The sequence below is a fragment of the Acanthochromis polyacanthus genome, chromosome 11 (assembly GCF_021347895.1).
Source record: "Acanthochromis polyacanthus isolate Apoly-LR-REF ecotype Palm Island chromosome 11, KAUST_Apoly_ChrSc, whole genome shotgun sequence".
Classification (NCBI taxonomy): domain Eukaryota; kingdom Metazoa; phylum Chordata; class Actinopteri; family Pomacentridae; genus Acanthochromis; species Acanthochromis polyacanthus.
This window is the reverse complement of record NC_067123.1, coordinates 26,271,473-26,297,174: the sequence shown is the minus strand read 5'-3', so window position 1 is coordinate 26,297,174 and position 25,702 is coordinate 26,271,473. Positions and strand designations below refer to the sequence as shown.

General features: G+C 41.4%; 1 protein-coding gene across 16 annotated transcripts in view; it reads left to right on the top strand.

Moving 5' to 3' along the window:
• The window catches only part of adgrb2 (adhesion G protein-coupled receptor B2), a 238,144-nt gene that overhangs the window by 178,142 nt on the left and 34,300 nt on the right, over positions 1 to 25,702 (top strand). For 13 of the 16 annotated variants that reach the window (XM_051955144.1, XM_051955143.1, XM_051955145.1 and 10 more), the window contains 8 exons: positions 491 to 671; positions 10,928 to 11,031; positions 11,761 to 11,863; positions 12,370 to 12,520; positions 15,867 to 15,936; positions 17,546 to 17,612; positions 20,962 to 21,047; positions 22,765 to 22,863. In XM_051955144.1, coding sequence (XP_051811104.1) covers positions 491 to 671; positions 10,928 to 11,031; positions 11,761 to 11,863; positions 12,370 to 12,520; positions 15,867 to 15,936; positions 17,546 to 17,612; positions 20,962 to 21,047; positions 22,765 to 22,863 — 861 coding nt within the window. The remainder of the gene's footprint in view (positions 1 to 490; positions 672 to 10,927; positions 11,032 to 11,760; positions 11,864 to 12,369; positions 12,521 to 15,866; positions 15,937 to 17,545; positions 17,613 to 20,961; positions 21,048 to 22,764; positions 22,864 to 25,702) is intronic. The other 3 variants (XM_022194367.2, XM_051955147.1, XM_051955149.1) reach the window with 2 other exon arrangements.

Below are 25,702 nucleotides of genomic sequence, written 5' to 3'. Positions count from 1 at the left end.
GCTTAACCCCTGTCCACCATTTAAGCCGTGCTGCTTTTCTTGTTAACTGTTAGCAGATGCAACCCTTTCCATTTTTCCTCAAGGCCTCGAGACTCGTAGGGCATTCTTCCAAGTGAAGGGAGATGGGATAGAAAGAAGAAAAGAAAGAACAAAGATGTGAAAGAGAGTGTTTAGAGTGCTAAACACGGAGAAGAACAAGTGGGGTGACATTGGCTTCTGATGCCAACAGGGTGAAAGAGCCTGTCAGTGTGCATGAGTGCTGATCACTGAATGCTAAACCTATGAGTGGATGGGTGAAATGGGTGCAGACTGTCTGCCTTCTGAAACTTGCTGTCCTTGTTTCACTGCTTTTTGGAGCTGAAGTTTACTATAGGCGTGTGCAATCATGTGACAGCTTTTTTTTTTCTTTCTTCTGTTGCATTTGTCTTACAGTCACTGTTTATGTCCCCTGTGCCACCTCCCTCCCACCCCCCCTTCTCTCCACCTCCAGGGAAGCTGGCGCCGAAAACTGGGGCACAGAAGGCTGCCAAACGCTCGCGTCAACCACTGTCCACACCAAATGCCTGTGCAGCAGAATATCCACCTACGCCGTGTTAGCGCAGCAAGCTAAAGACCCGGTGAGTCACCAGTGCATGCCTGATGCTGTCTATGGGACTTGGGGGGCTAACAAGGTAACTACTACCAGGGGGCAGGTCAGTGAGCTGACGAATTTAGATACTATGAATTTAGCTGGCATCCTTGTCAGACGGATTATACTATAAAATCCAACAGCCTCCTAAGGCTGTCATTTATTGTCTTTATAGAGAGCTGTGGATATTTAGCGCCTCTTTGACTGGCAGATTTGGAATATGAGGTGTCTTACTTGTTAATAAGCATATTTTCTTGCTAGAAAACAGGTGCACTTTGAGCTGTGCTGTCAGTTTTGAACTTTGTCACGATTCTATATAAGATGCTATTTCGATCACTCCATCTCTGCTTGTCTAATTATGTGATGATTGTCATTCTCCACATTATGCAACTTTTTGGAGCTTAAGCTCCATAAAGGTCAGGTTGTTCAGTGAGCTACTGCCATGTGATGTGGAAGACAAGAGGCATCAAGAGAAAGAAAGAAAGATTTTATTGCGTCTGTGTGTGATTTTTGCCTGCAGCACATAACCTGGGCTTCTATAAATAGTTCACTTGGCTTGCAGTTTGTGTTTGACTTGATTAAAGAACAGCTTTAAGCAGTTCAGGGTAGTGCTTGTTCTGACACATTGGCCAAGTCTTCTATAGAGCACTAATGGTCATCCAAATACCTGTGAGCACTTGGTTCACCTTCATCCAGAAGATCCTAATTCAATAGTTACAGCGCACCCCACACCATCACCCCATTTATTCCATTATTCATCCCTTTATTTCTTGCTACCTTTATTTTTCTTGCCATATTTTCTGTTAATGTCATTTTTATCTTTTTCCCTCTCCTCCTCCTATTCCTCCTGCTCCTTGTCCTCTTCAGCACCCTACTTTTGTCACTTCCTCAACGCTCCTTTTCACCTTGTTAACACTTTCAGCTGTTCTCACAGCTCTTTGACTGCTGTAGTCACAGAAATGCTCCCTTTAGTGTTGGCTGTTAATTTGTCTCCATGCTTACCTGCATCTAAGGCCCAGGAGGACAGAAGTTACATACAATAATCGGGGAGCGTAAGGAGACCGGGTTTTGTTACATCTGTTGTCATACATTCAAATCAATGAGTGTTTTCTGTGTGATTTTTCCCACCTAATGACTAGTTTAGAAAATGGACCCGATCCTTAGTAAGCACTGGAGGGTAACTCTGTGTGTCACTGAAATGGAAAGTGATTGTGAAGGATGGTGGATTTTGGGGAGGAAATGTTCAACCAAACAGAAAAGGCAGCCCGGTCTCAGCTGGCTGAGACAGAAAGATGGAAAGTGGATGTTGTCTGCGTTCACTAGTAAAGCATTAACAGCCAGCGTTGCTGAGATAAAGAGCTGTGCGCTTATGTGGACACCTATCCCTGTGAAACCTTTTTGGTGTATAACATCGCTCCTTTATGGCTCTCAGTGGGGCTGTGCAGTTACTGTTCGCTTTTTCAAAATACATTGTTGTCTGCTCAGTTTTTAGGTGCCCTGCCATCAACTTTACTGTTTTCAGTAGGCAGTGGTTTTAAAAGAAGACCTTGCAAACTGTATTGTATTTTATGTGGACAGGACCAAAGACCAAAGAGACAGTCTGTATCATGAACACGGAAGAGCTAAAGAGTCAGATATTTCCCTCAGTAGTTTATAGAGACCAAAAATCAACTTAAAAGAGGCTAACCGTTTGGACTTAGTGTACACACTAAACTTTCAGACAATGATGTGTCAGTGTTCTTTTCACAGTTTCTTTCTACTTACTTAAGTGTCAAAATGAAATGCCAGTTTCATGATATTGTCAATTTCTGGTTATACAATCTAATGTCCATCTTAGGTTATAATACAGTTAAAATGTTTTTTTCTTGCCGTTAAGAAGAAAAAAAATCGGTGTCATGGTTGCCAGATTCACCCAAAACTGCCACTGAACCAGATCATTTAATTGAATTTATTGAAGCTGCAGACTGTAATTTTAGTTCTCTCAGCAGCAGCCCACCATTAGCAGTGCTCATAGCACATATTTATTCTTTGTTATTGGATTTTTCTTACCAAAATGTACTTTGGGAGTCATTTAATTTTACCTTTTTTATGTCCATGGACTTACCTTTGGCTTCTTAATCAAATAACCATTCACTTTCAAGTGTTGCAATTGTTCATCATTTAGTGATGATTCAATCGGCAAGGTTTCAAGTCCAAATGGTGAAAATGCTCCAACCGTGACTCACTTACGATTGTCTGTTGAGAAAATCAATAGAACCAAGGGAGGCAGAAACAGCTCACACAACTACATTATGATCATTTGTGATAATAGAGACCAGACAAACTAGCACCATATGCCTATTTTCATGAATTAGTCAGCCTGCCTATACAGTGTCAGGCCGCAGAGTGATTCTGAGTGTCACAGTAGAAGACAACTTTGACTTCTATTTTTGGTTCAGTCCAGTTGTCCTCCAGATTACCATGACCTGGATGACCGGGAATCTATTCAAATTTGCCACAAACTAAGGCTGAAGGAGAGTTAAAGATTCTTTGCATTATTAATTGGCAAGCAGTCTTCACTTCTGTTTCTGATAACTTCCAAACTTGGATGTAACCATCCAACAACAGCAGTCTTTAACTTTTTCTTTAAAAGGATAAAGCAGTTTAATCCAACTAGACATGGATAAGCCAAATGTACACTGATGACCGTGATTTGTACCGTAAGTTTTATGTGACCTGTCTACTTAAAAGGCAGTCAAAAGCAGGAACCTGAAATTATCGGCTGCCTTGAAAAGATGGAGGTGTCTTTACCACACTGCGTAGAAGTTATTTTTTTCTTTCCTTTTACTCTACCCCCTGTTTTCCCCATTCTTTTTTTTTTCGTTAAGTGCAAAGAGAGTCAAAATAAGGTGATGGCCTTCAGGTGAGCAACTGTGGTTATTCATTATTTTGTCCCTCTAAGCTTGAATTGCTTTACAGGGGACTGAAGCCTATTACAGAACTCCAGGAAACATTAATTCCCATAATGTAGAAAAACATGATGCCTTTGACCTATAAGCTGAATGGGTCAGTCGAGCCGCTGTTTCTGGTTCCTGTGACTCCTCTTCCAGCTAAACAATATTGACTTTTCCCTGGCCATGTTGAGCAAAAAAGGGCTAGGAGGGAAACCGCATTGACTTCTATGGCGTTGGTGACATCTGTGAAGAGTGCGATAGTCGTTAGCGATTCATCATTCGGCCCCCCAGTACCACCATTAGACCCAGTGCAGAGGACCAGAAGGTATGGGTCAGTGTTTTTGTGTCATTGACTCTCAGACTGGACCTGTTGTGACGGTGCTGAGTGCACTTTGTTGCTTTAGGGTGCTCCAGCGTTGGCTTTTTACTCCTGTGGAGATTGGATTGTATAAAAGAAGAGAGGCTGAGAGGGGGAGGCAAATTGAATTTGGCTGAAGATTAAAAAAAAAAAAATCCCAACATGCAAACATAGGCATCCATCGACACAGATCTGGACGTATGCACTTAGAATCGCTTACACGCACCGGCATCGACGCACACATAAATGTGCATGAAGGCCATTAAACACGCACACTCATATATGCAGACATCCAGGCTGTGTGGCTGTTGGAACAGAGCTGAGTATCAGCAGCCCAGCTCTGACAGCTTATCCTGGGCCACGGCGCTAGGGACAAGGGGTGCTGAGGATTAACCTCCATGTTTAATAGAAAAGGGAGGGAGGTGAGGGAGGGAGGGGCAGGAGAAAGAGATGGAGGGATTTAGAAGCAGTGGTGCCATTACAGGCCGTTTACAGTGGAGCGAGGGATAGCCAGTTAATCCTGTTTACTTTCTATAGCCTCTGAGATTTCCGTGTGCGAATATGTGTGCGTCTGTGTGTTCTGCTGTCTGTGTTTGTGTGCCTACAGAGAGAGACCTTCACTATCAGACACAATGCAGAGGTTTCTTTACTTCAGAGTACCAGATGAGGGAGAGAGAGAGAGGGAGAGAAGAGGGAGTTGATTGAGTGAGGTCATGAAACAACACAATACACCGAGCCACTTAATTCTTAAAGTGACTGCAGTGGGAAGCGGGACCCTACGGATGTGTCTGGACTCATTGTCTCCTTAGTGCTCACGGGAATCTTGGGATTTGGAGTTGAAGGAGGTATCGGCTTCATAAAAGTCAGTTTAACATTTTGCGCCTCAAGTCGATAAAGTGACTTACACCCCTTTTGCTTCAGTTTTGTCAGCACATAAAGCCGAGCTGACGTGTAAATTAATTACAGCTTTCGAGCGCCTCTCATACCTACAGTGGGATTCACGGCTCGTGCTTGCCTGAGCAGGTAACTAGAAACGGTGGCGAAAAGGTCAGCGGTTCAAACAGCACCTGAGACCTCGATTCAGTCGATGAGAACACAAATGCATTGACGAGGAGGAGAAAAATAACACAGCCAGCGTGGGGAAAAGTGTTTTTTTTCCCCTCTGCTTTTCCATAAATTATTTATAAGCCAATTACTTTATCAAAGTAATTTTCTCCGAAGAACAATATCTGAAGTGATGTCTTTTCTCACATTTTCTTTTACCTGCCACGCTAACTGCTTTTGGCCCAATCATTCTCATGAAATGATTGGCTCTACTTGAGATGAATCGAGTCCATTTCGTCTGCTATCATTAGTGCTCAAGGCACCTAATCAGAATGGAAACATTTAACAGCTGGGTCTATTATTTAGACTATTAATGGCCACTGTGCCTGATTTGACTGTGGAAGGACGATTGGGATGACTGAAGCGCTGCAAGATGGCAGCTCATATTTTAACTTAATATAATTTAACTGGAGACAGTTTTTAGAAAGAAAATAAGGTCTGTCCTAGATGAAGCAGGACTGCAAGGTTATAGTATGCAAATATCTTGCTTGCACTTGTCAACTGTAATTAAAGAATGAGGGTCGCTAAAATTTATGAGGGACTCGGCGCGGAATTGCATTAGAATCTCCGAATCCTTCGTCGCCTTAATTGAAGGTTAGTAAAGTGACAGGGGAGATGATGACACGAGACATGATGAGTAGAAGGGCGAGATGATTTATCTGTGTTTCTCTGGCTCATGATGCATAATGGCTGAGCGTGGGTATGACGAGGATACGTTTACTTGATAATTAGATGTTTTCATTTGAGTGGTAAGTGTTGTTTTGGATGCATTGCCTTTTTTTGACACAGTCCGAAAATTCATGCAAACAATTTTGAACAAGTAGGGGGTCAGAATGTGTTGGCTGGTGCTTTCATGCAGTGTAACAAAAAACATACAAATAGAGGAAAAAAAACAACATTTTTTTTTCCAACATATGGAGGCTAAGCGTCTAAATAAAATGTGGAAAATTTGTGAACAAACAAGGCATGTCACAGTGAATCATCAGCATCCATGAAGAAAAATTGTGTCTAGAATGCTGGCTATTACCGTACTTTGCACTTTTTGTTCAGTACCTCTGTTTTCTTGCTGCATCAACAAAGGCTAACGGGTGACTTGAATCCTTCACTTTTTGCCTCACAGTGTTGGGCCCCTTCAGGTTGTCAAACATTGAAGAAGATTTATGGCTTGTCTTGAGGCCACAGGAGTCAGAAGTTGTCCAGCTAAAACCTCAAAGGTTTGCTGAAGTAGATTCGTCGAAGTGGTGCCATGGCAGCAAAACATGCAACTGAATAGCAGGTTCGCTAGATTAGCTGCTTGTGTAGTTGTAGCATCTCAGGAGCTGCACGGTTTTGGCTTGTGTCTTTGTATGTACCTGCGTGGTGTACAAAAGGAGCACATGAGCGCCTCGAATTGAAAATGCCATCTTTTCAGGAATTATTCAACATTTCACAAGGGGCATAGCATTTTCTCAGTCTCCATGGGACTGTGATGCACCCTGCAAAAGATAAAAATAAAAAAATGCCATGATGAGTGTGAATGAAACCGCACAGATGCACACATATCGAGTATCCACAGCCTGTGAATGACCTTACCAGAAACAATATGTTGGCTGTGTTCAGATACATGAAACCATCGCTTGCCTTTTCCTGACAAAATCCTCCTGTGGTTGTGCTTAAAGTCATGACTGTTCTTCTGATGGAAGTTGCGCGATAATGCTACTTTTGCAAGACCTATTCGGGGACAAGTTGGACTGAATGGCTGGGTTAGGAAGTTTGTGACTTTGACTCACTTTGCTCATATTCTGCAGTCACTTAGCATGTTTTCCTAAACCTTAAACTTGAATAAACTTTTTTTTTTGGCCAATTGAAGGCAGCGGAAACATGCTGTGACCACTTTTATATCACACATTGTCACCTTTGAAGCTGATAAGTGAATGTGCTGCTGCTTATTTACACATCCAGCGTTCATTTCTCATGGTTCCAGCACATGAGGATTTTAGGTCCAATATTCACTCTCATCTTTGCTCTGTTTTGCATTTTGACAACTCCTGTGGGAAATATGTAGCGTTTTAGCACCTAAATGTTCCACTGACTTGTTGCTAACATTCATTTGGTGCGAGACAGGTTGAATACAGTGGGTTTATAAAGCCTCCTCTCTGAAAACAGCTGCATGCTTCATCTCTGTGGGCTCCAGCTATGATGAGAGCAATGAGACCAAACCAAAAGCAGCAAAGTTGTGGGGGGAAAAATAGATCTGTAAGATGCTGGAGCGCTCTGCAGAGCTGAAAGAAACTTCAGGTGTCAGGTGATTATAACGGCTGTGTACGAAAGCGTTTGTAGCCTCCAGGTTTGAAAAGTGAAGCAAATGCAGACTTGCTTTTCTATTGGCCAGCAAGATGCGATTCCTCCGAAAAGAAGTCTGATTTTAGGAAATGTGCCTGATTTTCACTTGATTTATTACCTCAGCAAACCTTTTTCTAATGGGTTAGTGGTTCCAAATGATAGCCTCAAGTCTTGTTTAATGCATTATGTTGTTTACTTTATAAATTGTGGTTCCATTTAGAATAAAATACACAATAATGGATGGTATGCTTTAGGGCATGTCTACAGATTCTCAGTCGGGCCCCATCAAATGACTATGTCCACTTCTTTTATACAGTTTGCATGTGTTTGGATCAGATTCTTTCACTTGCTTTTACTTTTATGTGACATTCTTAATATAAAAGTTATAATTAAGCGTCATTAATCTTTCAATTTTACCATAATACCTGCAACATGAATAATATTCCCATCAGCCTTGGTTGGGTTTTATGAGCATTTTTACTAGAAAATGTTCATATGAATCTGTGATGAGGAAGGTGTGATGCGTACCTTTGTCAGACAATAACAAAATACACTGTAAAAATGCATTTGTAGACATATTTACTTGTCGTTTTTAAGGGATTTTTTAAAACAATTTTCCCAATTTTGTTGAATTACATAGTTTTTTGTAAAAGTGCTCAAAAAAGTACAAATTTACATGTTAACCCTAAAAAAAATTTCAAACTGTCAATAATGTCCCCTATAAATAATCTGTATTTTTACAAATAGTAATGTGATTTTGTTCCAATGTTCAACTACAAAATTATGCTTTTAATTTAATGTTTGAACATATTTTTTTGTACTATTCTTGCTGCCAGATTGCCGCATTTTTTTCAGTTTTTTTTTTTACAGTGTAGTTATTTGGTATTTTTGATATGAGAGCATTTTTTCAAAGTTTAAAAAAAGTCCATTGTGGACATTTTTAGGATTTATAAGAGACAGAATATTTTCACATTCTACACTATGTGGGACTGGAAGACAAAACACAAACCTGCTACAGAGGCGATGAATACACACAGGCATACACAGCCAATGCAAGTTCTCTAACAGTCCTCATATGGACGATGCATTATTTAACTAACGTGCAGTATTGTGAAATCTCTGCTCTTCATGTTTTTCCTCGCAATCAAAAGAGAGATTGGGGAGTTAATGGAAAAGAACCAGTGAGGTACAGGTGGAGAGAGAAAGAAGAGGGAGAGAGAGATCTGCTGGTGAGAAAGAAGTGAAGGTAGGGAGGAAGTGGGGGATGAATGGGAGACACAGAGGGAGGGAGAGAGGGAGGGAGGTGGTAGCGGGATAGGTGGAGGAGGAGTGTCAGTGAGAGGAGATAAGTAGGTTAAACTTCCTGAGCTGAAAATAGCTATCTTCTCCATCACATGGTAGCCAAGCTGCCCAGGGGAGCCTGGCCATATACAGCAAAGCCTCAGCACACTCTTTCTAATCTGTAGTCTCTGTCTCGGTTTTTCTCGCTTCCACTGCACACACACAAAACACGGGCGCCGCACATCTCCTCCCACTGCAACAGAATATCGCCACATCTATTTGGGGCAGGGCATTTGCGTGACACAGTAGCCTCCGGCCGGATGTGTTGTGTTTGTGTGCATCTGTTTGTATGGGAATTTCCTCTTTTCATTTCCTAATTCCTCATTATGAAATTAGACGCCTAATCTCATCACACACACATAACCTAAACGTGTCAATTAAGGAAACAATATTAGACAAATTGACACTCTGAAGAGTTGAGGGACAATTTGTGGATGTGCATTATAAGTATGAGTATAATTTATGCAGTTAAATTTCTGGTTGAGGCTAATTTGGGATGGGAGCAAAGGTAAAACCAGAGGCTTGTGAGGGGTTTGTGCTCGCCATTTCCCATGTATCCTCACGTTTGATCTGATGGAGCTCAAAAACACAGAAATGACTGTGTGTTCTTTGACCTTCCTTACTACATAATATCAAAAACAACCAGTCTCTATTGCTTCTCACTGTCCTCCAAGACCTTCCCTTTTTCCTGGAGTAGATACTTGTCATATGCCCTCTTTCTCTTTTTTGTGGCTATCTTCTTTCTTATGAGGCGGTTTTGATTATGTTTGCACTCCGTTCTCCTCCCAGTGTGTTTGTGTGCATGCCGTATTGGTATTCCAGCCCATTTCACTTTCCTCTGGAGAAATTGGCTTCCTTTGATGGGCCAGGGAAAACCACTATAAGAGAAACTTTGACTTTCACTCATTTTTCTTATATATCCATTTATTCCTCTTTCTACTCTTTACTTTCACTTACTTATCCTTAACTCTTTCGACTCCACCGTTCTCTGAATTTCTATCCTGCCCATTCTTTTATGTATTGGATGCTGCATTCCTTTCTGAAGGTATGACAAAGTCCTCTCTCTTGTTCCCATCCTCTAGAACATACACGCACAAGTTCATGCAGTTGAAACACTTACTTTCAATTCGCCGGCACTTCCACCTGGACGTGCCTTTGTGTGTAATTATGTACTTTATTTGCGGTAAAAGACACCTTGTGCGGTTTCAGCGTACAGTGATAAATCTTTGGAATGAAAGGCCGAACCACTGTGGGAGGTAAATTGAGGTAAATTGTGTGATTGAAAACTTAAAACAGGCCAAACATCTAGACCATTTGGGACGCGGCGGGGTGTATGCTTCCCATGCAGCTTCATTTGTCTGATCCTCATCCTTTCAAAGGCACACCTCGGGAGCAGTGGTGCACTGTACATCATGACCCAAATTGCTTAATTATGTGCTATGGTCTAGTGCTTTTACCCTTGTACATAAGAAAATCCTAAAATAATTGTAAATGGGTGCACAGCAGGTGCAAAGGAAACTTTGCTTAAGTCTGTGTAATGTGGTTCTTCTTTGGCACTAGTCATCCCAAGTTTTTCTTTTTTTTTTTATGTCCATCAAAGCAAATATAAGTAAACTGGGATTGTAACTGTAATTAGGAGGCTGTAGAAGTTACACAAGTGACAAAACATTGATCCAGATAGTTACAGTACTTCTAATAGGTAGCAACTTTCAGAGCAGTGTAATTATGTGTCATTATCCAGCTTCATCGACGGTAACAGAGTCTTGCAATTCTAATTAAAGGTAATTGCATGTAATTAGCATGGGCTACGAAAGGAATTACAACCAGGGGAGCGTAAGAATGAAACAGTACTGTAAGTGCAAAACGGAGATGTGCCAAGAATGACTTTTTATCTGTGCAGATAAGTTATTACTCTACATAGCACATCTATCTATTTCTCTGTTCTATGTTCCCATTTTAATTGATGATTCATTTAATGATGTGTGCCTAATTATCTGTCAAATATTGTTTTTCATTTCACTTGGAAATGCATGACAGAGGCTGATGAAGCTCCTGCTGTGTTCACTGTTGCTTTAAACACCCCGTGCAGTATTTTTTTTTCTCTCTAATTGAATACAATGCACTTCAGTGACAAAAGCTAGCCATTATGATTTGATTTGTAACATATACCTTTGGGGTAATACCTTTTGCAATAAATATTAACCCCCTCCCTTCCATTTTCTTCCTTGTCCCTGTCTTCAGGACATGGGTCCTACCAGCATGCCCTCTGTGCCCCTCATGGTGGGCTGCGGGGTCTCCTGCACCGCTCTGCTCATCCTGCTGCTAATCTACGCTGCCTTCTGGAGGTAAAACACACACCCTGCACTCACATACACGACCGTTCAAAAGATTGAGGTCTCCAATTTCATGTTTTTAATGACAACTCACACTTTTATTCATGTGCTAACATAATTGCTTGAGGGTTTTCTAATCATCAGTTAGCCTTTCAACACGATTAGCTAACACAATGTAGCATTAGAACATAGGAGTGGTGGTTCCTGGAAATGTTCCTCTGTACCCCTATGTAGATATTCTATTAAAAATCAGCTTTTTCCAACTAGAATAGTTATTTACCACTTTTACAATGTCTATGTTGTATTTCTGATTAATTTAATGTTATCTTCATTGAAAAAAAATGCTTTTCTTTCAAAAATAAGGACATTTCTAAGTAACCCCAAGCTTTTGAACAGTAGCGTATGTTTAAATGTGTCATGCCAGTGTCTGTACTCACACATCCCCCATGCACACAGTGATAATTCTCCTCTCTATTGAAGTTCCTACCAGCAGAAAAGTTCTGTTTTGTGTGTTTCCTATGCTCTGCCAAAACTCCATCAAGGCCTAATAGGGAACAAATGGTTCATTTACAGCAGGGGGTGTTGGTTGTTTTTTTTTTTGGTAACAAACAAGACAGATGGTGAAATCAAGCTAATGATTCTGCAACGTCCAAAAAGTCACTCTTCGGTCCATCAATCTGTCATGAACACTCATCTCACATGCCTGTTCTGTCTCTGTTATTTTCTGTCTCTGCTCTGTAGGTATATCCGATCGGAGAGATCAATCATCTTGGTGAATTTTTGCCTCTCCATCCTGGCCTCTAATTTATTGATCTTGGTTGGACAATCGCAAACGCTTAGCAAGGTAAAGCACACAGCGAAGCACAGATACACGTACATAAAATTCCATTTACTGGCACGACAGATGGCTTTACACAGCAGTTCTTGTCAAAACTCTGATGATTCCAGTAACAGTGCTCTTGACCTAGCCTCTTACACTTCCCAGAAACAAAAGTGCCTAAAACTCACAGGGTTCGCATAGACAAACGTTCACACAGTGAAGTTCTCAAAGTGGCAGGCTGACATTTTTGGCAAGCAGAGTTCTCTGACTAAGCGAAGCTGCACTGTGTGGTGGTCAGTATCGATCAAACCAAGGAACACAGCGGAGCCAGGTTCAACTCCTATTCGTATGTGCTGCTTTATCAGGCTCCCCTGTTTTTCCATTTGTCCTCTGTATTTTGCAGAGGTTTCATTTTCTTCCTCTCACTAGTTCTCAGAGATGATTCATTATGATGATTTTTTTTTTTTAATAAACCGCCTTCAACTGTTTCTTCCTCTCTCTCTTTCATTGTAACTTTCTTTCCTCGTTAGGGCCTCTGTACTGTGACTGCTGCCTTCCTGCATTTCTTCTTCTTGGCGTCCTTCTGCTGGGTGCTGACTGAGGCGTGGCAGTCCTACCTGGCCGTCATCGGCAAAATGAGGTCGCGACTCATTCGCAAGCGCTTTCTGTGCCTCGGCTGGGGTGAGCGCACACACGAGCACAGCATTACACGCTCAGACACACAGCACTGCGGTGTTCATTTCAGCTGCTGATTTGTGATTCAGTTTTAATCTCAGTGCCCGGTCACCAGAAAGTTGCAGGGCAAAAATCCATACGTGTGTCTGTGAAATATTTAGTTCTACAAGCTCAGTGATGTGAGGACTACTTGCAGGGCGAGATTCTTAACCCCTGTAGCTGACTGCCTTAATGTTATGACACTAGTCAGTGAAGAAGCTACCAGATTTTCGGTACGTTCACTCTGTATCATCAGCTGTTGTCTCCTAACTCGAACCAGACTGCAGTGGTTTCGCACGCAGAGCCCCCGTGATCGCTGGTTATAAAACTCTCTCACTCTCCTCCATAATTACAGTTTTCATTCCCAAACTTGGGCTGTTTGAACAGAGCAGCTAGTACTGGCACTTTTTTTTTTTGCTCAACTGACATTATTGCAGCTACCTTTGCTCTCTACTGGAGAGCAGAAGCTGCATTCAATCAGAAAAAAGGGAAGGAGACACTGTCCTGATTTAGCTTTGACACGAACTGATAGAAAGTACGAGAGTATTAACACAGAAATATTCCTTTTGCTAAGAGAAAAACTGAGGTAGTTGACAGCTTTCTTCAGCCCAGTTCCCATCCCGACAGTTTTAATGAGTTATATTAGCATCACATTAGTTGGTAGTACAGCTTACTTTTTTGGAAACATTGCAATGCTAACATGCATGATTCTGTGATGCATTCAAGTGTTTTGTTGCTTTATTCTCTACTATTTTTATTCAGACTGTAGATATTTTAACCTGTGAAGTTGTTTTTTTTTCTTCATTATTGGTCATTAAACTATAAATGACAGTCAATTTACTCCTGAATAGGCTACAATTACATGTGATTGTGCAGGTTAATGGAGGTTGTTAAGTAAGACTTTGCATTAAAACGGTCCCTTACGTTATTTAGTAATCATTTTTAGAACATACCATCATTTGTCTAATGTCTCTTTTGTCTTGTTGTGGTTATATTTTTCATTGAAATCAACACTGCATGACAGTGCATTCATTTTAGCATTCTGAATGCAGCTACACGATAGCTTCAGTGATTTTGTCTAGCAACATGGTTGATTTGATTTCCCAGGAATCACATATAAGTCAATCATTTTGCCCAGTGCACCATTCGTTGTGGCTGAACTTTTAATAGTTGCTGCATTTTTAAACAAGCTATTTGTCTGGAAATGCGACATGCATGAATTATAACATCCAGAACCATAGCGGCATTCACTACACTTAGCTGCTAACGCAAGTTTCTTTCACTGAAATATAGGCTGTCCCTGTGTGCCAGATGATTTTCAGCATAGCAAATGAAGACGCTTTCATGGATTGGGTGCTGATTGAACTACTGTTGTGTGTCATGCCTTGGTGATGGAGAGCAGCGAGAAAGGCTTATTTTGCATGAAAATGTAACAGCTTATTATGTTGTACTGTTGAATTTTTTTTGGCGGTGTAAATGCTTAACAGTCTTCATTTGCTCCATTCTCATTTACATCCCATTTTTTCTCTACTCTACGCTATTATTTGCTGCTTAGTTTCCCAAAAGGCATTCATTACTGTTTCTAATGTAATTTCATCTAATTCAGCCAAAGCTTGATATGAATTTTTCCTCATGCGTATACACACACACACACACACACACACAAGGCCGGGGTACCAGGGGCGCGACGGCCGGGATTTCTTCTAAGTGTTTTCTGGGCTTGAAATGCGCCTTTTTTTCCTCTTTTCCTCATTTTAAACCGCGACCTCCGCATTTTTCCGCTCCGGGGGCCCGCCCCGAACACTTTTCCCCTCAAGTCTCTCTCTTAACTTTCCCCCGTTTTTACTCACACACACACACACACACACACACACACACACACACACACACAAGGTTTCACGGTATACATTCAGACTACAGGTAATCTCTCTCGTCTGTGCTTTTCAGCTGTACATCACTTCTTTTCTTTGCTGCCTCTCTATTATATCATGCCCTCGGTGTACTCTACCTGTTGCAACAGGCACCAGGGATGGTAGAGGATAATCAAAACATATGATAACATCTGCACAACACTGGCAAGATGTTAGGCGATAGCCTCAGAAATTACAACCACAACCCTGAACACCGTCCCGACACGGACCCACAATCTGCTCATTTTACTTGATATTGATCCCACCGGTCTAATCTAACAAGCCACTGATGGCCTTAGCTGATACAGAGGAGGCAGAATGTATAGAGCGTTGTACAGTCAGAGATGGAGAGATACGGACAGGGTGAGTGCGTGTTGGGTACATAGAATTACCCAACCCGCTTACAAATGCACATGAAATTAAACAGTTGAGCAGAGTGGCAAAGATCAGACAGCTTATCCTCCTCACATCCATTTTCGCAATTTCCCCTCCCCAAATTATGTGATTGAAATCAGTCGCCATGGAAACAGGGAGATTTAGGGTGTGACTGGATCGGTGTTATATTAGCTGATCTATACGCGTTACCATATTATGTATCGCTGAATGCCAGGCTGAGGTAGTTGTTGACTAATTGAAACTTTGCGCACGCTGCTAAGCGGACCGGCCTGGCTCTCCACCATCTTATTTGTTAATGTTAATGTGACTTTTTCTAATTGCTTTTCATTTGCAACCATAATCACAGCTTTGTTAATTACATGAATATTTCAGAGCCAAGCTCATTACGGGCCCAGCATATTTCCTTCTCTTCCTGGCACGCGCTGTGCGACACTCAGTCTCACTCTCTTTCCTTCTCATTTGCACACACACACACACACACACACACACACACACACACACACACACACACACACACACACACACACACACACACCACAAATGGCTTGATTTAGCTAATTAATGCATGACTTACTGCCCGTTCGAAGCTATACCTCACATTTTTATAAACTGTCTCCTCGTAACATATGCTCGCATGTTATGCTGCATGTGTGATTCACCTGTGGATGAACAAACAGAATGTCACTACAATAAGAATGTCCTAAAAGAGCTTCCATCCTTGCAATAAGCTGGGATGTGAGCCCAGCTTTCATGCCTGTATTTGGACCTTGTGTCGGGGAGCACTCGCGGAGCTCACCTACAGAGCACCCTGTCAGTTTCAATCATACATGCCCCCGTTACGTGCTATTGCATGGCTGCTTAGCATTTGAATGGGAGAAGCCGTATGGAGTTGTCCGCGTTGGAGAATCTTATTTGACTGCCATGCTTTATCGTCGTCGTTAAGGCTTTCCTTTTATCCTTTGTCTCACTCTTTTCATGTATCTCTCTCTTGCGCTATCTGTCTGCAGGTCTTCCAGCCCTCGTTGTAGCAGTGTCAGTGGGTTTCACCAGAGCAAGAGGTTACGGCACAGCCAGCTAGTGAGTATCGCTTCCAGACCTCCTGGCTCGTCTCACACGCCAACCTCCAGTCATTTTGAATATCTTAACTTAATACCAGTTCACACCTCTGACTTGTGTTTGGATGAGCTGGTGGAACAGCACCATTCATTGGCCTTCTTGGTAACCATTCACAGCAGCCAAAAGTTTTCCCTTTATTATCCCATCATTCCCTTTAGTATGTGTGTATTTTATGCATCTTTATTTTATACCCTTGCAGAGGTTGGTTATTTATTCAGTGAAGGCAACCCATCTCTGCTATAAACAGTGGAATGCGTAAACCCTGAATGCATTTTTCACATTATTTGCATCAACAAAACAGTCTGTTTTTCCTCCATCCATCTATCCATCCAATTTTTATATCCATCTCTTCCTATTTTGTGCCACAGGGGCGCTGAAGCCTGTCCCAGCATGCACTGTGTGACACGCACAGTACATCTTTGCTGCTCATTTAACAGGGCGCAAGTCTTTGTTGTCAGTACCATTTACATCACGATTCTACTCAACACACATTAAACCCCCTGAAAATGAGGTTTTAAATCTTAAGTATCTCTCTGGAGTCTTAAATATTCATAACTAAATTAGCAACAATCCAAGCCTAAGTAGAAAAAAATAACAGCCTTAAGTCTTATTTATAAAGATTTTAACAGTCAGAAGCTAATGGAGCTAATTTGCAGCTTGGGGACTGTATGACTCTAATCTGATTTGACTGAACGCAATGACACCATAACCGATAACCTCACAACTGTCAGGTCACTGTCAAGCATTTTGATGTGAATCTTCATAAAATGTGTGTTTTAAAATTACACATATACCCTTTTCATATTTACAGAATGGGTTTTCAGGATTAATTAGGCTATGTTGACATGATAATCCAACTTAAATGTTGATCTCCAAGTGGACAGATGGTCCAGATAGACAAGTTTCTTTGCATACTGAGTCCAAAATAGAGACATTTCGATAGTCGTGTTTTGCTTTTTGTTTGCATTAGTCAGCAGAATATGAAAAACATAAGCTGCTGGGCTCACCGGTAAACAAAAACCTCCCATTACAGTCAGTAATGTAATTGATTTAATAATACACAGCTTAATGTATTCCCCCCTTACTGTACTCGCAATATCATTAATATGAGGAAAGTGTATTAGCTTTTGGGCCATGTGTTTTTCATCTTTAGCTTCCTCTTTATTGAGCTGCAATTAAGTTGACAGAGGGGTCTCAGTATGCTCTGATGACATCACTGGAGGACTCTTTGAAAGTCATTATGTCTCAATAGCTTTCACACCAAATGAAATTTACAGTTTGAGGGTATGTTTTAGGTAATGTACATAATAAATTTGCTCAGCTCCGAGGGCATTATTTACAGAAACAGGCACTTACCCACACATTGAAGTGCTTCATCCCTCACAAAGGAAATCTGAATAAATGTGATACTTAATTGAATGTGTACTTGTTGTGGTTAAGTGCTTGGCACTCTCCGCAAGTGAAATGTGAGACCTGAATGCGGCGGCGTGATATTTTACGCGCTGTGATTTTGCTGGGTTTTGCACTCTAAACACTCGCGTTCTTGTTTTCGTTTTCTTTCTTCCTCTAGTTGCTGGTTGTCCTTGGAGGGCGGTTTGCTTTATGCTTTCGTCGGGCCTGCTGCTGTCATTGTGCTGGTGAGTTTGTACTCTCCCCATATGAGATTCCCTCATTCTCAGATCAACCAGCCTCCTTCTCACTGGTCACACTGCATAATTCGACAAATATTTTGCAAAGTTAGGCCTCCGAGCTCAGCGCTGCGAAGCGACTGTGTGTTGACCTCTGAGGATATTTCCTTTCCCCGCACTCACACATGCACATGCGAGCATACGCACCCGGGGTGTACACGACCAAATGATGAGTTGAGCACTTTGATCCTTGAGTTTAAAATGTCAGCCCGGAAAAAAAACTAAACTATAGACAAGAGCTTTCGGCTATGCAACGCATGTCTCTGCTCAATTCTAACGCATTTCTAGCCCTCAATCTCTCACTCTTATGTGTAATTTCAAAGCATGAGTCACTATTGAGAAGACATTCATTTATAATCCAAATGTCGTTTTCGACATCAGGCTGTGACTAACAGTGTGCACCACAAACATAATACGCACTTTGTTTGTTTTTATCAATTGCTTTAAAATACGCTTTTATGGAGAAACAAATATCGCCGTATATTATTCCACAGCAAAATGGAGTGCATTGATTGCATCTCAGTGGTGTTTAAATCATCCGTCTTTGTGTGCTGCTGTATGTGGCTCGGCTAATTTCTCCTAAATGAATCCCTGGGTGGATATTTCCACCACTAAGCTTAATAAGTCTGAATGGGGTACTAAACTTTGCTTTGGTAATTGCTGCCACTGCTGTTGTTGTTGTCGTATGTGTGCGCATGGGTTAGAGTTTGTTTTAAAAAATTATTTTCTTGTTTATTGCATGCTCACTGCATAGTACATGTCAGAAGGGAAGCACAGATCAGAGAGCGTCACAGGTGTGCAGAGTGATACGCACGCTTTTGAAGTAAAATCCTGACAGGAGAACAGCAGTTTTGACAGTTTGCTCAAGCTGCAATTTGAAACGCAAGGGAATACAGGATTATATAGTGTTGAATATTCATGAATATGATAATACAGTGTCTTGCAATGTTGCAATGATGCTATTATTTAACAGTCAAATAGTCGGAAAACACTGCACGCTAACCAAGAATGATTATTAGGGTAAATATTAAATGTTATTTATAAAAAAAGTGTGACCTTTATGTTTTGATTCAGGATTTTCTAAGGACACACAAGGGTGGTGCTTTCGTTAAAAAATGCAAAATACATCAATCTAAAATGAAACGTGTACACAATGTAATGTTGCAATATTTTGGGGATATTTATGTGTAAAAGGTTGTAGCAGTTATGTAAAAATTATGTGAAAGGTACTTTCCAGTGTTTCTTTGTATGTTTCCTCCATTTCTGCCTCCGTGATGTCGATGCACACCCCAGCTGCTATGTGGTAACCGGCCCCCCGGTGTTGTTGCCGGGGCCCCACTCTAGCAAACAGCTGTAATGAGAGTGGGACATCGGGCAGAGAAACACAGACCTTCCCACAGGACTCTTCTCTAATTAATGAACCTGGCCTTGGGCAAATAGCAGAGCAGGATGATGCTGACTCACAGAGCCGGGGCCAGACATGACTGGCATGACAATAGTGCTCTCGCAATCTGGCACATCGCAGACAGTTGTCAGCTGCAACACACACGAGAGTCAAAGAGATCAGAGGGAGAAAGAGTTTTTAGCAAATTGTAAAAGCTGCCAGATGTACCGCACTTTAGATGTACCAAAGCAAATGGCTTCAAGCAGAAAGCTGCAGAAACTGGAAATTCAACTGACCACATGAAAGTCGGACTTTAACAGCTCAGCTGCTCAGCTCTAAGGATTTCTTGCAACCGTGTACTGAATATATAAATTTTTCCTTCTTTGCCAGAAGCTGCCTGTTTGTGACAGTTGAAGGAAGGAATGCAAGCAGACATTCATGCTTAGGAGCTTGATAAGAATAGAAATGCATTGCATACACAGTATAGGTATGCATTAGGGGGTGAATATCTGCACATCTCACCCCTGACATCCTAAAGCAGGGGTGTCAAGATCCGTTCCTGGAGGGCCACTATCCTGCATGTTTCAGATGTTTCCCTCTTCCAACACACGATTCAAATGATCAGGCTCGTTATCAGGAGTCTGCTGAGCTTGATGATAAGCTGATCATTTGAATCAGGTGTGTTGGAAGAGGGAAACATCTAAAACATGCAGGATAGTGGCCCTCCAGGAACTGAGTTTGACACCCCTGTCCTAAAGAATGCAACCAGATGAATGATCAAACAAAGACTCTACAGAGAAACCCATAGCTGGTGGAAGAAGTATGAGTGAACGCTGGATCAGGATTAGAAGGAACATGTCGCCAGGATATCTCCCAGATGGGCAGGATTTCAGAGTAGAAAAGGTCTACATGCAGCAAGCCTTGGCTCAAATCTCTGTATCCAATAGAATCTGCATCACTGGGTCACAATAGCCAGATGTTTAGCGGCTTAATTACGGACTCCTCATTAGTAAGAGAAGCCAGGATGAGAAGCAATCAGTGTTTTCCCCTGATTTTATTTTTAGGTATTCATTATAAACAACCCTGTTCCAGGTCTGTCAGCCAGTTGGTATACAGTTAAAGGAGCCTGTCTTAGAAAATTTCAGTGACTCAAGCACTGAAAAACATAATAGGTTGGAAAAAGGATGATCAGTTCTCAGAAGAAAAAAAAAACAACTATGAAAAAATGTGACTTTTAAACAAAGTTTGGATTATTATCTCTGGAGTACATTTCCCCTCCTTATAAAAATCGTATGTAACTCATTTAAAAAGAAAAACAAAGTGACATCCAAAAAGAACTTTGTCCGAGCAAGGCCAGCCTGGGGACCACTAAAAGATCCCCAAAACAAACTCTGTTCTGTTGATCTGCTTCAAACTCGACACTGCACTTTCTCCGGGTCCCAGCAAAATAATTGCTAAGTTTGAAATAGATCAGATGAACTGTCATTGAAATATGTAAAGAACAGACACACAGACAAATGTTCCTTCATTTATTAATGACATATTATGTCCTGCATTGTTTGCATTCATGTGAACTTGCAAGAATTCTTCTTTTATTGCAGCCTGTTGATCAAAAGAGTAATGTGGAAGTAGTGATGGGAATGTGTATGGTGTCACCTGTGAGCTTGTGCGTGCACATAATAGTAGGAAAAAAGAAAGAAAAGGAAAATTGTTTTCCTCTGTAGTGCAACTACATTATGACAAAGTAAGAATAAATTCCAACGTGCAACATGTTATGTAGAAGTGACGTATGCCATTTTCAGTCTTGGAAGTGATTAAAGCAATTTGATTCTATGGAAACATTAAGAAAAAAAATGTGCATAAACTGTTATGCAGTCACAGCAGTGCTGAAACTCTCCTCTCTGTGTCTCTCAGGTGAATATGCTCATTGGAATTGTGGTGTTTAACAAGCTCATGTCTCGAGACGGCATCTCAGACAAGTCGAAAAAGCAGCGAGCGGGGTAAGTTAGCTTCCGAAAACACTCTGCACCACACACACAACACTCATGAACACACACAGCCACTTACTCATCCATCCACACAATTCTTGGTGGAAACGGACGACAAATTTGCCGTATTGGGTAAATTTTACCTTCTGTCAGGCAAACAACATTTTCATGGCAACTAACTCAAACTGCTTTCAAGGGTCTCTGCACACACTTGTGCACCTGTGCCTCCACTAAAAATAATCAAAAAGTACGATCCAATTTGGCAACAAAATGACAAGACATCTGTTACGTTCTGTTGCTCTGTGAAATGTATCAGCGTTTCAGTATCGCTTCCACATACGGTTACCATCTCGTTTTTTCTGTTTTATGTGACATAGATGAATATGGTGGTTATGAAAATCAATAGCAGATGGGACTCTAATTATATACAGTAAACGCTGGGATTATGTGGATGAAACTTATTGAAATCCGATAAGATTTTCCTCCAGACAAACATGCATGTGAAATGTAACACATGCATGCACATGCATTCATCTACACCATTATATCTATTAAAGCAGTTAGCGGGTGTTCATCATGTTTCCTAATCCTGAACGGAGCTCTCACAGCTAAATCCATTCCTTAATTTTCACACCTATTGATTCCATTGTTTTCTCTCTCTCTCTCTTCCTCTGTCTCATTGCATTTCCCCCCAGTGTCTAATTCCACCACAAATTGAAATTGATAATTTGTGTTTAGCTGCAAGGGTTAACCGTACAGGCTGGCTCTCCGGGGGGTTGATTAGCTTTTGTTACCCGGTGATGCAACTGAGATTAAACCAGTTGTTGTGTACAAACACACTTAGAGTCGCACACAAACAGGTGTAGCCGTTTGTGTTACAGGAAAAGTCCTTGGCCTTATCCGAGTCTTAAGCACATTTCCTCTCAGGTTCTCAGAAGTGTGTGCACAGACGGAAGCACACGTACCTAAGCGCTCCCACACACAGTAGTTGGTAGTGTTGCTAACAGGACAGGCTGTCATTAGCGTAATGCATTTCCTTATGAAGCCATGGGGATGTGGCTGGCACCAAGGCAATGAGCTGTGATGGGACGCTAATGTAGCATAGCCTGTGCGTGGCCCCATCATTCTCCACTTGTATATACAGACACACACACACTCGCTCTCTCTCTATCCGAGTAGTCAACTGTAGGTAAACAACCAAAGGAGTCTTTTTCTTCTCTCTCACTCATAAAGCTTCAGTGTGCACAGTGACACGTGCAGATAACTAACACACCAACCTGCATGCACTGGCAGTGGAAATAAAATGGCTGGTGTGTTTCCCGTCTGTGTCGCTGTAATCTGTTAATCCACACGACTGCTGTAACATTACAATGTCCGTCTCTCACGTTCTCTCTACTTGAATCAATCTTTGTATTCTGACTGTTTTTTCATTACTGCTACTTTTTAAGATCTGGATTTTAATTTGCCTTTCTTTCTTTTCTCCCTCCCCCTCCCCCCGTTTTTTCTTTTCCACTCCCTCTCTCTGTTGTGTCCACTTTTCTCTCTCTTTTTTTTATTACTTTCTTTTCTTTATTTATGTTTGCGACTGTGACACCCACACATTCACCTGTTGTCATACCTGTTTCCACACATCCCCCACCCCATTCCCCCCCTTCCTCTCCTCTTCACATGGTTGTGTGTATATGTATGTGTGTGTGTGTGTGCGCGTGTGTGCGCACATGTCCTAAAGTGTCCCAGCGGAGGCGCGTAGCCGACTGCTCCTGAAATGCTCCAAGTGTGGCGTGATCTCGAGCACCGCTCTGTCCAGCTCGACTGCCAGCAGCGCCATGTTAGTCCATCTTCATCTTTCTATCTCTCTATCGCTCTCTGTGTCTTACTCTCCATCATCCTCTCGCCATCTTCCTCTCTCTCCTCCATCCTTTTAATCTCTGGCTGTCGGTAATGATGCAGGATGACATTCAGACTCGCCTGGATAGAAAATACAAACTAATGAAAGGAAAAAACACCTGCACTGCAAGCCGCTGCTATTTAATGAGAGCTGGTTTTGATCCAAAGCAGGTTTTTCTCAGGTCGCACTGAGCAAATCTGACCTGTGTCAAACAGTGTTTGTGAACCATTTTCAGACGTTCTTTTAACTTGTTTATAGTGCAGCATTGTAGAGGCTTAACACATCAGCGCTGTAGGATGTCAGGAAGGTTGTCAGTTATGCAAACTCCACTGGAGGTAACCACATTATTGTGTAAATGTGACTCTCACGTTATCTTAACCCTCTCAAACGGGTGGTCGCATAAGCACATCAAATGTCAAATGGACATAAATAATCAAAGAAGTAGAAAAACAACAAAGCAGGCCAAGTTTATGGCACTATTTTTTAGGTGCCATGTTTGGGAAAGTCAATTTACTAGTCCTGGAGAGTGCTATTTAATGTAGCTCTGGAGGGCTTTGTGAAGTTGGAGAAGCTACTAAAGTGACATTGCGTCTTAAGATAACAGAAAAAAACAGTATTGCCTACTTGGGTTATGGAGTTTGAAAAAACTTAACAGGAAATGCTATGATGTTAAATTCTGAAAAATACAACTATATTACCCTGTAAGCAAGACCAAAATGAACAACCTTGGGCTCAGTGGATAAGAAATATATGGGGGACTTCTGAAATACAATAATGCTTTACAGTAAAAAGAAATAGAAGATATAAAATAATACTTCGAGTTGAAAACCTCCAGCAACATTTGACATTTTTGCTTCCACCCGGTCCATCTTCTGCATTAGCAAGTAAATAACATAGCAATGAGCCAGAGGACATTGTTGTTACTGAGCCTGTTTTACTTGAAACTGGACCACATTTGACGCAACAGAGATAGAAACACAACAATGCAACAGTGATTTTAGTCATAGTAGTACGAAGCAGCTTCTTCAGTGAATGTGCCACCTGGGCAGCTTTCGTAAAATGGCACCAGTTGCATTTTTAGAACAAATACTGTCTGGTCCCAGTCCAGGGACCTCCAGTTTGGAATGGGATGAGCTTAAAACTGAGACTATAGTGGCCTCGATTTTTGAATCAGTTTATGTCAGTTGTGTTTTGTTCAGCTTCTCACAAACCTCACAACTTTGTGGAGGCTCCATGCAAAATTTCTGGAACATTTTTATCTTTTGCTATTTGCAAATACACATTATACAAGCAGTGCAGTGCCCAAAGCCACTGATGCTGCTGTAAGACACCAACTGGGATCCAAACTAAGTGAAATCACATTAGTTATCCCAGAAAACAATGTTGAAAACGGATTAAAGAGATAGACATAAATACAGTTACATATATATATATATATATATGTATGTATTTTTATTTCCCATGATCTTCATGCCACAGTCTCCTGTTAAAGCCACTATGGTATGCCAAGAATAAAAGATTTATACTGATTTCCCTGTCAACACTGATGCTCTGTTGGCAAGAGGTCATTTCATGATCAGTGCAGACAGTCTCTGAATTAAAGACCCTCCTCTCATTTCGCTACTGCAAACTATCCTGTGCATGTTTAACTATGTCCTTGTGCAAATCTTTCATTACGGCTTTGTGTTTATTTTGGAAAAGCACTCAATTTAAAGCAGCAGCTCTGGTCTTAGTTGTGTTGTTGCATGATTGGCTGCCACGATTGGAGGGTAATGGGATGGGATTGCTTATTTGCAGTAACAAGTGCGTATCAGTTTTCTGTTGCTGTCAGTGGGAGCACACAGGGCCATTATTTGCTCCCACTTATATCTTTGCTTTATACAAATGGAGTCTATCATTGCATATGGTCATCTATATTCATGTTGCCGCCCTTCTTCTTGCTGCTTGCAGTATACTGTTTGCTCTGAAGGTCCTTCAAATATTCTGCTTACAGAAATCCATACTGTAAAGCTATAATCAAACAGTCTGCTGTGTAATAGGTGTTATTTACAGAAATGGTGTTTTGGCCTAAATGGTAGAAATATTACCCACTTCTTCATTCTCTGTAGCATTACCGTACTGGACGCCTAGTCTGTTTTCACCTAAGTGAAAATTTCAAAGCCTACTTGGGAATTTATTTCTAAAATGAGGTAACCGCCATTTGAAAATTGCGACAAAGCAATTCCAAGCTTTCCTCACATTTCTCTTTTCCCAAATGACTTTGCAGCACTTTGAAATATACCCACTCATTAAAAAACACTTATTATATATGATGAGGTACATTTACCGTGCTGTTTTTTTTGTTTGTTTCTTTTTTGTCCTCAGGTTGTTACTGTTACTCTATTGGACCATAATATGTGGTTAAAACTGCAGCCAACAACAGCGAGAAACTTTACGCATTAACAAGAGGACAGCACAGCCTTGGCTTTAATTCTCCTTTTACTCATTGCTTTTGGCCATGCACCTCTGCAGGGACATGCTTATTTTTTTCAGCGTAGTTAGACGGAGCTGCCCGTCTGTCAGACTGACGCTTCTGAAAACGCGAATATGTGCTCAAACAGCATGAACATTTTAAATTGCTGTGTGACTCTGTGGAGTTACAGTCAAAGCCACACGCACACACAAATACTTACTCCTCACAAGCCCCCGTGTCAGCACTTGTCAATGGCTTGTCTTCCGCCTCTCTGTTGGGTCTCTGCCTATTGTCTCACAGTCCACCAGCATGACACTTGGAGTGCAT